Genomic DNA, 17,470 nt, shown 5'->3' on the forward strand with positions numbered 1-17,470 from the left:
TAGACAAGAGCCACCAGGCCTGCTCATTCTCTCTCTCTCTCTCTCTCTCTCTCTCTCTCTCTCTCTCTCTCTCTCTCTCTCTCTCTCTCTTTCTCTCTCCCCACCAATACAATATCTGTATTGTCTGGCTGAACCCAGGCCTCAGAGTTTGCTCATTTCCACCATCCTGCTGAGATATACTTTACCTAAACTCAAAGCCAGACAACATGGGGCCAAACAGGGAGCAGAAGTTTTTCCTCTGATGATTTAATCTCTATTTTAGGTTCCCTGTTTATCTAAAAGAGGAGTCACCACCATAAATGATGACGGGCAAGAGTATAGTCCGCTCCATTAGAAGGACATAAGGTCCTCAAGTCCTTCCCTCTGGGCGGAGATGCAGCTCTACCATCCTTCTCAAAACAAGATTCGGAGCTCTACCAGTTCTTATGGGAGGTGTTAGAGTACAACCCACAGGCTTAATACCTGGTCAGCAGGTGCAAGGGCTGAACAGCAGGTGCCGTGGCTAATTTAGATGTCAGCCTGACTGGATTAGGGGCTGCCTCCAGACAGCTGGCAAAGCCTTTTTGAGTGTGTCTACATGGACTTTTCCTGGCATTTAAATCAGGGCACTAAGGAAAATCTCCCCAATGTGGGCATTCAGCTCACTGAGGTACATGGTAAAACAGCGTAACAGGAAAGGAAAGTCCTGTGTGTTTGGGTTGAAAACACCCTTCTCCTGCTTTTCAGCTTAAGGCCATGGTAGGAAAACGGCAGGGCAGATGACAGCGGGAGAGAGCAGCCCCTGAGGCTGTGATTGGATCTTGGACACTCCAGTGACCACATCTGTGATGAAACTAAATTCTGTCACTGACTCAGTGCCTATCCCAGAGCCAGTCTACCCTTCCCTCCTTCCTTGAAGCTTGGAGAAACAGCAAAGGAAGAAGAAGGGGCAACCAGGATGTGAATTCTCTGGGGACGATATACAGGCAGGAAGGTCCCAGGAAACCTTCACGTGAGGAGCAGAAAAGGTAGTCAGCTGCACTGAAGAGCACCCAAACAAGGTTGGGGGATAGCAGGATGCTGAGCCTCTTGGAGCAGCAAGGCAGAAAACATTGTATTTGAAAGCTGCAAAGAGGACAGGAAGCAGCAGCTCAGACGGGGTTCCATTGTGGACATCAACAAACATGTATCTAAGGACTTCCTGTTGGCTGATTGGCTAAGGACCTGAATGTCTCGGTCCCTTTTCAGCTATTTGCAAAACAAAAAACAAACAAGACTAGGAAGGTGGCTCAGTTGGTAAAGTGCTTGCTGCAGATGCATGAAGACCTGAGTTTGATTTCTTGAACCCCATGTTTAGAAGAAGAAGAAAAATGCTTAGGGGCAGCCCTGCATCCCCTCCCTGGGACTCATTGGCCAGCCAGCCTATTCCAATCACTGAACTCCAGGTACACACCCACATCCACACCCTTCCCCTCCCATGCATGTACAAACCAAAGCAAACCACAATCCCTTTTGGGGTCTTGGGGATAGAAGCCTTATGCCGTCACCCCTAGGTGCTTATTTTGGAGTTATTTTGGTTCAGTTGTATTAAGTTAGTAACTGGGGAATCCACGTTCTTTATGCTACATGACAATGTAATTTGAGTTAGCATCCTTCCTCATTTATAAAATGGATAATGGTATGAGGATCCGTTACTTCGATGTTACATATGCAAGGTTCTCAGCACACAGGAAGTCCTTTGACATTTCAATCAATTTCATGGCAATAGACGAGGCAGATTTTTTGATAATCAGGCCTATTTTGTTTTAGATCAAGTTGATTGTACATCTATCTCTTAGATATTTACAATCCAAATGTATCCATCCATCCATCCATCTATCCATCCAATCAGCCATCCATCCAACTAACCAACTAACCAGCCAGCTAGCCAGCCAGTCAAACAGACACCCAGCCAGTCAACTGTCCATCTATCCACCCACCCACCCATCCATCCATCCATCCACCCACCCACCCATCTATCCGTCCATTTCATCCACCCATCTAACCAACCAACCAAACAAACAAACAAACAACCAAGACTCCTAGATCTGGGAGTGGCTCAAGGCTTTCTCTCTAAAGTGCTCCCAGTCCCAGGTGAACTGCTGTCCCCACTGTTTTTAGGAATAATACAAGCAACCTTCTAGTCACTGACTACCACTAAGACAACACCTAGCATATCCTTTCTTGCCTCCACAGTGTCTGCCGTGCACATTGATATGGTTCAGTGTTGCAGCCATGGTTCTCAGCTGAGCTGGCTTTCCACCGCAGGAGACATTCAGCAAAGTCTGGGGACAGTTTTGCTCTTCACACTTATGGGACTGCTATTGATACCTAGTGGGCTGAAGTTAGGGACCCCACTGGAGATCCTGTGCACAGGTCAGCTGCCACATAAAGAATCTAGCCCCAAAGGTCCATACTCCTGGGATGGAAAACCGAGGCCCAGGTTTCAGGGCGAGGAGGTAGCAGGGGGGTCAGACAAGGTCCTGTCTCTTGTTAGTGCTTGTGTCTTTCTCCACAGTGGTCCAATTTTCTCCTTCAAAGGCAGCCCAGTTTAGCTGGTCAGCCCTTAGTCCATCTTGCAGCAATTTAGCTTCATGCAGCAAATGTATTATCAGACGCGCCAGTCCCCTGAGTCAGTAATCCACTTCTGGGAATGTGTCCCAGTGTTAGAATTCAAAGTGCTGCAGAATCTTCATCCACGAGGATTGGCACCCAAACTTTATTTACAGGCTTCCAAATCCGACAAACAAATGTCCAAAAATAATAAGAAAGAGTCTAGTATACCCACAAGATCAAATAATAAACGTAGGCAGACATCAAAACTGTTTGCACAAAACTGCAATATCGTGAGGAGGAATCTTCATTAAAATGGTAAGTAGGGAAAGTGTGGACTTCAAAATTACTTACAGTGTGATCAGGATTATGTTATTAAAAAGTATGCACAAAGTAAATATTGAGAGAAGGGGAATGCAAGTGTTGACCGAGGATTTTTCTGCCCACAGGGATTATGGACGGCATCCAACTTTTCTTCAGTTTCTGAACTTGAATTCTGGCACCTGGGGGATAGGTATTTCTTTCCCTACCCTTTGTCCAGGCTCAGACTAGAATATTCTTCCCCTCAAAGGCTCTCATGAGGGAGGAGCTCATGAGGCCCCGAAGATTCATGTATAGTTGGTGGCTGCTAGGGGAGCGAGAGAAATGGTTAGTGCTAATTGTCAAAGCCCAAAGTCAACTGAGAGAAGGACCCTTCAGGCATGTCTTCCAGGGTTGTTTTGGTTCTTTAGTTGATGGGGGGATCTGCCCACTGCAGGCGGCATGATCCCCTTGGCAGAGGACTATGGACTAGATAAGAGTTCACATGTACTAATTCATTGCCCTTTGCTCTTGCCAGTGGATGTAATGTGACTAGCTGCTACAACTTCCTGCTGCCTGATTTTCCCCATAACGATACACTGAAACTAGGAATTGTGAGCCTACTAAAATTTTTATTCCTTAAGTTGCTTTTATAATTTTTTTCCCTTAAATCACAGCAACTGAAAAGAAACTAAAACAGAAATCGTGAGAGAGAAATGTGAGAGGGTAATAGGGGATGAATACTATCAAATCATACTATTTACATGTGTGAAAATGTCATAATGAAACCTATTATGTATGTTTAATTCATATTAATGGAATGAAAAACATTCCTGTGAAATACTTTGGAATGAGAAAACTCAAGAGTGCCTGGAAAACGGGAGTGGTAACAGTCATGGCAGAGATGGAGAGATGCTGGCAATGGTTTCCCCTTGCCCACCGTTTTATCACCTTCTGGGGCACCGGAAAGCTGGTGTGTGGATGCCTTTGCCTTACAGTCTCACTATCTCCCTGTCTTCTTGGGGACCATTCTGCTCACCTGACAATCTCAGGTTTGTTGATTTCTTAACTTGGATGGTTACTTCCCACATCTTTACAACTCCTAATACTTGATCAAAAGGCTCATCTCCAGGGAGCCTTCTAAAATGCTCTGGTCAGAATCTCATTCCCATGCATACCTGCAACAATACAGCCTAATAAAGACAAACCTGCTTAATTTTGTAGTGCTTCCCAGTTAACTATCTACGTTTATGCTTCCTTCACAGAGCCTTCTACACAGAGACTACACGCTGTCTCTTGCTCTCTCCTGGGGAGCAGAGAGCATGCTTTTTGCAATGCATATTAGCACCCAACCTGTCATTATCTAGTAGTGACTCTGAACAAGCTAATTTAATTCTCTTTGAGAAAGGAAAAGGATGGAAGAATAGATTTGTTGTGTACTTTAAGGGAAAAACACATACGATACCTAACCTGGGCATACTTGTCTGTAAAGTAGAGATAATGACAATATTAAATGAGGAAATGCATACATATACTTAAAAGTTCTCAAAGAGGGGGTGAGGTCTGGAGCTTTGTTTGTGCTTAATTAGCATTTAGCACTATTTTATTTTATCATCACTACCATTGCCATCATTATCACCACCACCATCTCGACATCAATTCCATCATCACCATCCTCATTACATCATTTCCATCCTCACCAACATCAGCTACATCATTATCATATCATTTCTGCCATCACTAAATTCATTATCACCAGCATTATCAGCTCACTATCACCATCATCATTACAGTGCTTTCATCATCATCATGATCATCTCTAATCATCATCAGTATCATAAAATTTGTCATCACCACGTTCATCATCACCATCATCTCCATTATCACCAACATTATTATATCATATCATTCATTACCATGTTCATCATCATCATCTCCATCACCACCAACATTATTACATCATTTCAGTCATCTCCCTGTTCATCACCATCACCACCATTGCCATCATCACCAACATTGTTGCATCATGTCAGTCATCACATGATTTCCATCATCATTGTCATCTTCATCCCTGGACCAGAGAGGCCCTTAACATATCTCTGGGGATGGCAGCCTATGCGAGACCATCACTACCTCGCTCTGCTTGAAACTCCTCGCTCTATAAGTGCTACTACCTGCTGTGTTCCCTGTCTGTGACATGAGCCCCAAACAGAAAATCATTTTGTCTGTTGCCAGCTGCTCTGAGCTTGGGCAGCTGGAGTTCAGTTCAAGAAACCTATCTGAGAATTCATCCACTGGTAATTGTGTTTCTCAAATGTCAGCCACCTGGGAATTACCATCATGATGTCTCTCTTATCTGTGCACAGCTTGTACAATTTATTTACTTAATATTTTCTCTTTAAATTGCCTCACTTGTTCATACAAATAAATTTATTTAAAAAGGAAACTTCATATCAGTGCCATAAATGGAAAACCAATATTTCCTCACACTCATGAAATATACATAGCAATTAAAATTAAAACAGCTCTGTACATCACCTACAATCATCTTCCATGCCCGCCCAGAGGATGCTTCTTGAACATGCCTGGCTCCAGCTCGAATGTACAGCCCCCTAGAAACTGAGACTGCTGTGAGCCAGAGGTGACTTCTCTGGAAAAAGATCACACTTTCAATGAGGGCTGCTTATGCCCAAATCTTTTTCATTTTCATTTCTGCTTCAGTCCTTTCATTTTGAAAAGAAGGAAAAGTAAGAAGAGGGGAAAGGAGAGAGGAGGGTGTAAGAAGTGAAGAGAGGAGAGGAGGAGAGGGAAAGAGAGGACCACACTCAAGGGTGACCGCAACTGCTCACAGACTCCAAGTCAGTGTGGGCACCACATGCTGTCTTAGGATGTCACCTCCCTATTATGTAATTGAGAACACGTAGATGTTCAACCCAGGATCTCCAAATTCCAAAATTCAATAGAAAACTTGATATTAGTCTGGATTTTTCTTTGAGTCTCCAACCTACTGCATATTCTTCACTTTTCATGTGTAGTTCACTTCAGGCTATTAATTTCTCATTCAAGGGACATTAGCTGAACTGTGGGTGGTATACAAGGTGCTCAGAATACAAAGCTTATTCAGACACATCAGAGAGGACAAAGAAAACCGTTTGAACTAAGACTTGTTTTCTACTCTCTGGTTGTTCACCCTTGGGCAAGACAATGATCCTTCCTCACACCCAGTTGTTGTTATCTGTGAAATGGGAATACTAATAATGGGAGTGTGTGTGCCATGCACTTTACACAGTGACAATCCAGAAATGGTGAGTGTTTTTACACCAAGATTAGATATGCCAGTCAGCATTCTACCACCTCAAGTAATCGACTTAAAAGGTCTCTTGACTTTACCGCTTTGGGTCTGTGGAAACTCACTATCTCATGGAAGGAGCATGAGGTAGAGGAGGCATCTTCATCTCATAGCAGCCAAGAAAAAGCAAGAGAAACAGGAAGGGCTGGTATCCCAGGATTCCCTTCAAGGACTCCCCACCCCCACTGACCAAGGGCTGGAAGATAAGCTTTCAATATATGCCTCTGGGAAACTTTCAGGATAAAAAGTGAAGCAAGGTAACAGGAGGGATAAAGGTGAGTGCTCCAGGCATTCCTGTGGCTTAGTGCAGATCTGAATCTTAATATGATTTACTGAAGAAATGGCAAGGTGACTTAGGGAGACATCCCAGCTTTCAGGGCTGGTCCCCACCTTGGGGACTTGGCAACTTTTCTGAATGTTGGGTATCTACAGTTAATTCCAGAGCCTGTATACCCTCAGAGCAAACGGCAGGTCCCCAGAGCTGGAGGAGCATAGCCCCAACGGTACCCCATCCTCATGGAGGGGCCTCTGGGATTTGAGTGGTACCTAATCACACCACTCTGGTAGGAGAGTGGGTCTATGGTGATGTGTGGCAGGGTTACCATCCAAAGCCAGGATGCAATTTCCAGCCTTTTAGATCACAGGTGAAGCTAATGGAGGGATTATTGTTCAACCTCCTCTTGCTCCCACCCCTGGATCACAAAGTAGGGACAATACATCAAAAGCAGTTCTGTAGATTTATCACAGTGCCCATATTAATTATTACTTGATGTTGTGACAAAACACCCAACAAAGAAAGTGTTTATTCTGGCTTACAGTTTGAGAGGATGGTCCATCATGGTTGGAAAGGCAAGGTGGCAGGAGCTTGAAGCAGATGATTACACTGTGTCTACAGGCGGGAAGCAAAGGGGGATGCATCTGGGTCTGGGCCTGGGCCTGGGGTTGAGCTTGTTTTCTTCTTATTTGGACCAGGACCTCAGCTTATGGGATGGTGCCGTTTACATTCAGTGTAGGTCTTCCTTCTTCAGTTAAACCTTTCTGGAAACATCCTCATCGACACGCCCAGAGATGTATTTCCATGGTGATTCTGTCTAGTTTCCTCAGGTTAACAATCTAGATTAGCCAGCATGGCACCCTACTTCCAAACCAGTTGGTGCTGTTATCATTATCACCTATTAAGAAGGGGCTCTGCTCTTGAATCTTTCACCCATGAGACTCTTTCAAGAGATGAGATTCTCACCTCTGCTGCAAAAACAGTGGTTTCTACCATCCACCTGGACAGAACAACCTTTGAATATGAAGAACAGGTCTCTGTATCCAGAGAGAGCCGGTCTTTGTTTATTCAGACTGCAGAGCAGAGCAGCCTAAATTACAGTCAGATCTGAAGAGAGGAATCTTATTACCTTCTGTCTATGCAGAGTTTTATCAGAGCACGTCTTCACACCGACTTCATGCCCAACTTAATGAACACACAAAACACACTCGCAATTAGCAACACCCATTTGTGTGCCAACAATTCACACATGGAAGTCAACATCCAATGACGACGGTGTTTAATTTACACAGCAAATTATCCTTAAAAACAATTTCTGCAACACGCTGTTCCCATGGGCCGCCTGCTTAGGTGAATCATGGATTTGCTTAGCAAATTCTTTGAACAGAGGCTGGTGGGCCCTTTGAAGAAGCACTTCAGGACTAACCTTTGTACGTGTTAAATGTATGTAAGGGTGTAAGCGTATAAGGGTGTATGTGTGTGTGTATGCGTGTGTGCAGAGGGTCTAAACTTAGGTCCTCATACTTTCTTGAGAAGCACTTTATTGACTAAGTCATCTTTCTAGCCCCAGGACTAACCTCTGAGACCCAGCAAGACAGTATGTGGGCTGCATTGTGTGGAGGCCTCTTCCCAAATAATGTATACACAGGCATGTTCCAATATGTAGTCAGCTTCTACGGCTTGAGGGACAAGGACATTTCCAGAAGGAGAATGTCCGAATGTCTCCTGTCTTCTGTTTTCTGGCAATGCTTCCCAAGGGTGTTGCTTAGAGCTTTTGCACATTCTGAAGACACCCTGGCAGTATGCTAAAATGCAAACATCCACCACTTCCTTGTGGATTCCTCAGAGTCGTATTCATAAATATCACAATCTCAGAATTATGTGGCCATCAGATTTACTGCTAGATCCCATCATATTATGTGCTAATAAAAAAAAATCACAAGAGTGTGGGGGATGAAGAGATGGATCAGTGGTTAAGAGCACTTGCTGCTCTTCCAGGAGACCTGAGTTCAATTCCCAGTACCCACAAGGCAGCTCACGACCATCTGTAACTCCAATTCCAGGGAATTTGACACCCTCTTTGGGCTTCTTCAGGTACTTCATGCATGTATTGTGCATATGAGCATGTAGGTAAAACTCATACACATAAAACACACACACACACACACACACACACACACACACACACACACTGACTATGCCATGATTTAAATGCAAAAAATTTGTTTTTCTTTTTCTGTAGTTTTGTATCTTATGCATTTAAAAAAATGTTCTAAGGCAGGAAGGGTCTCTAGACATCACCAGACTCCCAACAGGGGAATGTCACTGATAAGCTTTCAATCACCTACACGGCAAGGAGTCAGAAGATATTGTTACTGGGGACATCTCATGGCTTTGGGGGTTGGAAAAGGATGGGAATCCAACCTCTCCACACAGAGGCCAGGAAGCCAGCTATCTTGTGCCTGTTGTGGTCTGCATATGAGGTGTGCCTCACTTAAAAGGCTCATCTGTTGGAGGTTTGACTTCTGACCTGTGGTGCCATCTTAGAAGTTTCTAGAAACTTCAGGAGGTGAAACCCAGGTGGAGGAAATTGTGTCTGGGGATGGGTCCTTGAAGTCACCATATCCCTGCTCTCTTCCTGTCTTGTTATTGGCTTCCTGTTTGCAAGGAGATAAAAAAAAGCCCCCTTGGACACATAATCCTACCACCATGATGTTCTGCTTCACAGTGAATCAAGAAACAGAACCAAGTTGCCAGGGATGGAACCCTCTGATGCTGTGGGCCCCAATAGACCCTTTTCTCTTGATCTGTTCTGTTGATATTTTGTTACAGTGAAAGAAACGTAATGAATGCAGCGATAGTCTCCACTATAGTATCCAGAGATAGTCTCTCACTCCCCAAACCTTGCAATCACAGAGATGCTGCATGTCCCCATGGGTCAGGAACTCCTCTGGAGGAGGTGCAAGCTGGGTTCTGGGTCCAGAAGCTTTGTACTGTTGGTATTCTGTCTGGACTCCACCCCTCACAGATACCTGGCAGCAGCCAGGTATGCTCCACCCCACAGTTACCTGGCCCTATAAAAGGGGCTGCTTGCCCCCTCCTCTCTCTCTTGCTCTCTTACTCTCTTACCTCTTGCCCTCTTGTTCCCCCTCTTCCCATTCTCCTCCCCCGTCTCTCCACCTGGCCATGGCCGGCCCCTACTTCTCTGCTCTTTCTTTCCCTCTGTCTTTCTCCACCTCTGCTACCCTCTTAACTCCCTCCCCATGCCCTAAATAAATTCTACTCTATATTATACTGTTGTGTGGTTGGTCTCTCAGGGGGAAGGGATGCCTCAGCATGGGCCTGCTGAGACACCCCCTTTCCCCACACCCTGCCAGAACATATTCTTATAGCTCTTTCTCTTTTTATGATCACAACATGTACTGCCCAGGATCTGCTGCAATTGCTGTATCAACTTCTGCACAGTTTAGTTGTGTAGAAATCAACACTCCAGTCCCACCAGGAACCTAGAGACAGCTGAGCTGTTTAACATTCAACTGAGAGTCTTGAGCAAATACAGCAGTAATTTCCTTTGCTTGGTATCCTGGTTAGTTTTTATTGTCAACTCGAGGGAATCTCAACTGAAGGATTTCTCAGGTAATTCTCAGACTAGATCGTCCAGCGGTCTTTGTCTGTGGGGGACCTGTCTTGACTGTTGATTGATTGATGTGGCAAGGCCTAGCCCACTGTGGGCAGTGCCATCCTCAGGCAGGTAGTCTTGAGTTATACAAGGAAGCAGGCTGAACATGAGCTGAGGGAGCAAGCCAGTAGGCAGCGCCCCTCCACTGCCTCTTCAGTTCTGGCCTGCAGGCTCCTGCCTGAGTTTGTGCCTGTACTCCCCTCAGTGATGGAATATGACCTGGAAGTGGATGCTGAAATAAATCCTTTCCTGCTCCAGGCTGCTTTCATCCCAGCAACAGAGAAGAAAGGAATACAGTGGGTCTGGCTGGAGGGTACAAGTCCAAACCAGGGCACATATAACCAATATTCTTCAAACCTGGGATACTCCAAACTCGACTGTTTTCTCTGTGTGAGGTTTTGTTTTGTTTTGTTTTGTTTTGCATTGCTGCAACAAAATGTCTGACAGAAATGAGAGAGAAAAGATTTTTGGCTCTCAGGGTTCAGTTCTCCGAAACCCTATGTCCTCTCTTGGCCTCATGGGCTTGCGCAGAAAATCAGGATGGCAGAAACGAGGCACCATGACAGTCACACCTAGAAGAACGCTTCCTAATCCCCTAGACATTTCTTATTTTTTTTCACTGTTTTATTTGTGTACTATGTGTGTGAATGTGCATGTTCCAAGGCATGCATGGGGTGTGTCAGAGGACAACTTGAGGAAATGGTTCTCTTCTTTCACCTCGTGGGTCTTGGGGATAGAATTTGGGTCATCAGTCTTGGCAGCAGCACCGTCACCCACTGAACCACCTCAGTGGTCCTCCCTGAGCATTTTTTCATCCAGTCAAGTTAGCACAATTGACCATCATGTCCTCTCTTATTTCTTTTATACTTTTTTGTGGCCTTCCTCTTTCCCTTCTTTCTTTATCCCCTTTCTTCTGTGCTTCATTCTTCTCAAGTTCCAGATGCTGATCTATCCATCTATGTATCTATTTATGTATCTATGTATCTGTCTATCATCTATCTATTTATCTATTATCCATATAATACTGTTCTATCAGTGAACACATTAAACATTTGTCCCATCAGGAAGGGAGGACAGATTCCAGCAGGGAGAGAGGCAATGCAAAAAAATAAAGAAGTTAAATGTGGAGCGTGATTAGGAGATAGGAGGGAGGGGTCTATTATGGGTGCTGGGCTTTTAATTGGAGTAATAAAAATGGTCTGAAACAGACTGTGGTTATGGTTGTGCAACTTGATAAATATACTAAAAATGTCAGAACTGGAAGCATAGGTAAGCTGTGTGTGAATTGTGCCTCAATAAGGAGGCCTCGTAAACACAAATGCATCAAGTATGCTGGAGGATGGTAGGTTCTGGGCAGAACACTTAAGTGTAATCGATAAGGGATGAAGGTTGCTATGGACCAATGAACTGAATTCATGTGTCCTCTGCAGTTCACATGTGGAAGCCTCAGCCTGCAGTGTGGTCGTGTTGGAAAGCGGGGCAGTTAGCAGTTGTTTAGGATTGGGCAAGTCCAAGAGGATGGGGCCCTCATGATAGACCTTATAGGAAGAGGCCCATTGAGAAGGTATCAACTGTAAGCTGGGCAGACAGCCATTACCAGGAACTGAATTTCTGACCTTGAACTTCCCACCCTCTAGAGCTGTGAAAAATAAAGGTCTCTCCCCAATCCCTGCCTCTGTGTATGCACACAGTGTGAGGGTACCCTTGGAGGCCAGAAGAGGGGACTGAACTCTTGAAGCTGGAGTTACAGGTAGATGCGAGCTTCCTGGCATGGGTGCTAGGAACTGAATTGGAATCCTTCTGCAAGAGCAGCAAGGGCTCTTGACTGTTTATCCATCCCTCCAAACCCCAGATGCTTGCCCTTTAAGCTATTCTTGTGGTTTGCTTTACCAGCCTGAAGTAAGAAAAGGGTCCTTAGAGAGTGGTTGTTTCACAGGGGTGAGAAAGCAAGACATGGAAAGTTGTTTTGGCTTGGGAGAGCAGTCAGTGCAAAAGTCTTGGGGTTTTCCCTCTTGTGGGCAAGGAGGAAAGAGGACCAAAGGGATAACAGAGCATATTGGGTAAGAAGCCTGGGAGCAGTTCTGAGGACTTGGGCTTGTCCTGTGGGTCAGAAAGGAACCAGAGGAGATTTCTGGACAGAAGAGAGAGGAGATCTGATGTGTGTTCAACAGATGCTGCTGTAGACATCAATAGTTAATGGGCACCATTTAAAAAAGATCACATATATTGCCTGCAGCAGGCAGGCTACTATGTCCTGAGATGGGCATCTGTGTATTCCATATCAGAACATCACCCAGCACTGGCTGAGATGATTTCTTCGGTGTAATTGGAAAGGAAACTGAGGCTCAAGGCAGATGAAGACTAGAATTTACTAAAGCAATGACAGAGCTGGGAGATTTAGCAGGCCTTCCTTCCTTCCTTCTCGAGTGTTCATCTTCATCCCTGATTTCACTGGCACTGCTTTGTGTACACAGCAAGCACTCAATAAAGGTGCCCTGCACAGGTCAGCATGAGCACCTTTGGTGTGAAAGACTGGCATGTCACTTCAGACATAGAGAGGCTATGTGGGGTGGATACCAGGCTAAGGAGACAGCGTCCACTTACTGAGCTCGGTGATGCTGCCCACCCGTGTGGCCAGCAGGGACTGTTCGATGGTCCTCAGCTCTGACTGGCTGAACATGGGTAGCTCTCCCGGCTTGCTGGGCCGCTGTGGGTCTCGGTGCAGGTTCAGGCTCTCTGGCAGGCTCAGCACACCTGCAGTAGAGAGGGACAGAGAAGACGACAACTTGTTAATTGTTAATTTTCAATTCATCAAGCGAGAGGAGCCAAACCACTAACGGTTAGAAGCTGAGACGGGAACCCACACTCTCGACCTCCAACCCCTTTTGAAACAGGGTAGCATATAGAGCTCCCACTGGCGCTGGCCCCAAACATTATGTAGCCAAGGGTGACCTTGAACTTCTAATTCTTCCACCTCTATCTCCTGAGTGCTGGGATTACAGGTGTGCACAACCATGCCTAGTTTATTCAGTGCTGGGAATCAAACCCAGGCTCCATCCATGCTAGGCAAGCAGAAACCAAGTGACCTACATCCCAGGCCTTGGACCCCTTTTAGATATAGATACTGATTTAACAACCATGTGAGCCTTTGTCTGGACACTATATTTCCAAAGATCATGAAGAGAATGGTTCTCTAGCCTGGCAGAGAATCTATCTGCTGAGAGGTGCTTCTCCTGAACCCGCCTCATCCTTTCTTCCAGAGACAGCCCAAGCATTGGGGAATGGGGAAGGGCAGTTCCTGCAAGGGGTAGCCTTTGAGGACTTTCTTCATCGGTTGAATACATGGAACTGGTATGGATGGCCTGTGATCTAGGAGACAAGGCTTCAAGGTTCCTCTGTAGTGATGAATATGGGGTTGAGGTTGGGAGTTGGAGGTAAGTGTTGTAGTAAATCTCCAACCCAAAAAGCCTGGTCAAAGAAATCACAACTCAATTAACTGGAATACAAGCTACACACCCAGACTGGGCAGATCTACCTCTACACGGCTCTTTTCCTATCTATGAGATCCTGTATAGCTTTTGGTTTCTTCAAGCCATGTGCTTCTGCTCCATTCTCCTTCCACCTCATCCACCTCTGTCCATTGTCCTTCCACCTCATCCATCCTCTCCCTTCTCCCCCAAACTTTTCAGCTCCACCTTCCCTCCTATTGCCCAATCACTGGCTCTAGCCTTTATTTGAAAAGTTAAGGTGGGGAGAAGGTTCACAAGGCACCAGTATATGTAATTCACTCCTAGTCTGCAACCCCTCCCCGAGAGTGGAATTAGCATCAAAATACAAGACCAGGGTTGTCCACAACCAGTAAGTCACTAGGATTCCTATACCTTGTACGGTGAATGCCCACAGAAACTCTTGGAACACTTTGTCGTCCCCCCCCCCCCGTAAACATTTAGTGAGCACCTGAATGGTAACTCTGTGGCTTAACCAGAGGCATTTAACCATCACTAAATCACTAATCACCCCAGGAGGAAGGAGTGTGTCTCTGCTTCCTGAATTTCAAGTCTGATTAGTTGACTTACTTTGGTCAAGGGTATGTTAACAGGATAGAATCAGAGCCTGAAAGGTGTCCATGACATTGAACTTGCTTTCTTGAGCTCTGCCTTCTGAACAGAACATACCCTGGGTAGCCTGGTATACCCTGGTATATGCACACAGTGGTATACCCCAGCCAAATACACACACACACACACACACACACACCACTATCAATGCTCACAGAATAAAATTGGGAGCAATAACCCATGTTGGACAACGTACAGGTGCTGAATGATTTAAGTGATGTTAGTCACTGGCAGAGGGAGAGGAATCAGAATGTAAAGCCGGTGAGCTCAGCTTCACTCATCACCAGTTCAGATCACAGATCTCAGTAGCCCCACCCAAACCGTGTCGCTCTTCGTGCCTGCTGAGACTGTGGGGGGAGGGGAGGCAGCTAGAGTAACCATTGTATGGTAACAGTGGCTAAAGGATACGAAGGCTCATTCAATTTTAATACTCGCTTGGCACTGAAATTTATCAGACAAATTTCCATTAAAGACCCTTCTCCAACTGCTTATATGTCAAACATTTTGTAGCTCCAAAGAACATATTTCATATCACAGCCTAGCACACACAATGTGCTTTTCATGGTTGTCTTCAAAAACTTTCCATAGGAAACTGCCTGCCCTTACTGTGTGACGCAGCCTCTGCTTTGTTTGTTCCTTCTCTTCTATATTACACACACACACACACACATATGTATACACACACACACATATATATGTATACACACACATATATGTATACACACAGATATGTATACACACATATATGTATATATACACATATATACATATATATACATACATATATATATATGTATATATATGTATGTATATATATATATATATATATATAGAGAGAGAGAGAGAGAGAGAGAGAGAGATGGCAGTGGCCCCTAAAGTGATCTGAGGGCCCACTAATGTGTTGGAACAGGCCATGAGCTTGGGAAACATTACAGCCTGGCAGACAGGCCAATATAGTCTCACTATTCACTGAACACCCAAGGATCTTTCAGTTTTTAGATAGGGAAGACCAGACCTACAGAAAGGTGCCACTACACAAAGGACCCTTCTGCCTCTCTAACATCTTTCTATTGAAACCAGGCAGCGAGGCCTTGAGTCCTCTTCTTCCTTCCTCCCATCAACCTGAGAGTCAGAGGCTGGACCAGGAAGCTGCTGCCATGGCAATAAATCTTGGGTTTATTCTTTACCTAAGGTCTCTGATATCTGTGGCTCTAACACACGGACCTCCTATCTTTTGAAGGGGTCAATACATATGATGCCAGAAAATCATGACCTGGACTAGAAAGTGAGGTTAAGTTTCATGGACCCTTCACTTGTGGGTAGAGGGGAACATAATCAAGGGGCTTAAAGAGCCAGGAGTGAAGTCCTGAACACTAGGAGGAAGGTGCAGATCAATATCAGCACAGGTCCTCAGGTGTCCTCAAGGTTATCATGTGTCCTGTGTTTTTCATCACTGGCTGTGGGTTAACCCAGATCTCCTGCCTGTATGCTGTTCCACAATGGGCACGGGAGAAAGAAACTTGAGTCTGGAACTCTGAGCTTCACCCTAGCTTGACTCTTCCTGCGCTTGGCCTCGGACAGGTCAGAGAACCTCAGTGTGAAGTGGGGGTGGGGAATGGGAGGGTGGGATAAAGCACTGGATTTGTCTTTCTTCTGGAGCTGCTGGGGAGGGGGATGTGAAATGAGATCCGGTGGGCTGTCTTTCATGTGCTAAGCAGAAAGGTTCTCCACACATCCGACCTGAGATGAAAGTCGGCACACATACGCCAGCTCTAGATTTCTTCACGCTTCATCGCTCAGATGAACAATCCCCTTGGAATTGCTTGTCCTTTTCGAGAGTTATGAAATTCAAATGTGGAAATGCCATTTATTCAAAGAAGGCTTAAGAACTAGATGACGGAGATTTGCAAAATCTGTAATTGATCTATTATGCAAAGATTATGTATTATGGTTTTATTTTCTTTTTGAGAATTCCCTATAGAGTATCTTAGGATTCTCTTGCTGTGACGAGACACCATGACCACGGCAACTCTTATAAAAGAAAACATTTCAGTGGGACTGGCTTACGGTTCAGAGGTTATTGTCATGGCGAGAAGCATGGAGACACACAGGCAGACATGGTGCTGGAGAAGGAGCCTGAAGTTCTACACCTGGATTGGCAGGCATCAGAGAGTGTGACACTGGGCCTGACTTGAGTTTCTAAAACTTCAAAGCCTACCTACAATGACACACTTCTTCCAACAAAGTCAAATCAAGGACACACCTCCTAACAATGCCACTCTCTATAGGCCCATGGAGCCATTTTCATTCAAATGGTCTCCTAGGGCTTTACACATAAGCTGAAATAATTATTTTTTCTAATGTAAAAAAATATCTAAGTGAATAAGAAGGCTTGAGAATCATATTTTAGTGTCTGATGCAAGCCACTGGAGTTGAGGACAGGATGGCTTGGTGATTAAGATCCAAGATCACAGTTGAAGTTCAGAGGGGTGGGAGAGTTGGCTCAGCCGGTCAAGTATAAGCATGCTTATTGCTATAAGCATGAAGACCTGAAAAAAGGCATGTAAAAGCCAAATATGGCGGTATGTCCCTGCAACCCTAGCCCTGGTGTGTGCATGTGTGCGTGTGTGTGTGTGTGTGTGTGTGTGTGTGTGTGTGTGTGTCTGTCTGTCTGTCTGTCTGTCTGTGTCTGTGTAGACAGGAGCTTGCTAGCCAGCCAGCCCAGCCAAATCAGTGAGCTTTAGGTTCAAAGAGAGACCTTGTCTAAAAAAAATATAAGATTGAGATTGATAGAGGAAGAGTGTTGATGTTGACTATGCACACATATACACACATGTACATACATGTAAACATGTGCACACTCACCAGTGTGTACACATACACACACCTACACACACAAAGAGACAGAGACAGAGAAAGAGACAGAAAGAGAGACAGAGAGAGAGAAAAGGAGAGAGAGAGGGAGGGAAGGAGAGAAACAGAGAGAGACAGAGAGAGAGACAGAGAGAGAGAGAGAGAGAGGGACACAGAGAGAGACAGAGAGAGAGGGGGAGAGAGGGGGGAGAGAGGGAGAGAGAGAGGGAGGGAGGGAGAGAAACAAAGAGAGAGAGAGAGAGAGAGAGACAGAAAGAGACAGAGAGAGACAGGGAGAGGGACAGAGAGAGAGAGGGACAGAGAGA

The 17,470-nt window shown here is 45.2% G+C and overlaps 1 protein-coding gene across 2 annotated transcripts in view; it reads right to left on the bottom strand.

Annotated features, from left to right (window-relative positions):
- Nucleotides 1–17,470, bottom strand: part of Btbd11 (BTB domain containing 11) — a 262,443-nt gene that overhangs the window by 98,296 nt on the left and 146,677 nt on the right. For both annotated transcript variants that reach the window (XM_031350227.1, XM_031350226.1), the window contains exon 2: nt 12,778–12,927. In XM_031350227.1, coding sequence (XP_031206087.1) covers nt 12,778–12,927 — 150 coding nt within the window. The remainder of the gene's footprint in view (nt 1–12,777; nt 12,928–17,470) is intronic.

The sequence above is a fragment of the Mastomys coucha genome, unplaced genomic scaffold (genome assembly GCF_008632895.1).
Source record: "Mastomys coucha isolate ucsf_1 unplaced genomic scaffold, UCSF_Mcou_1 pScaffold4, whole genome shotgun sequence".
NCBI classification, from domain to species: domain Eukaryota; kingdom Metazoa; phylum Chordata; class Mammalia; order Rodentia; family Muridae; genus Mastomys; species Mastomys coucha.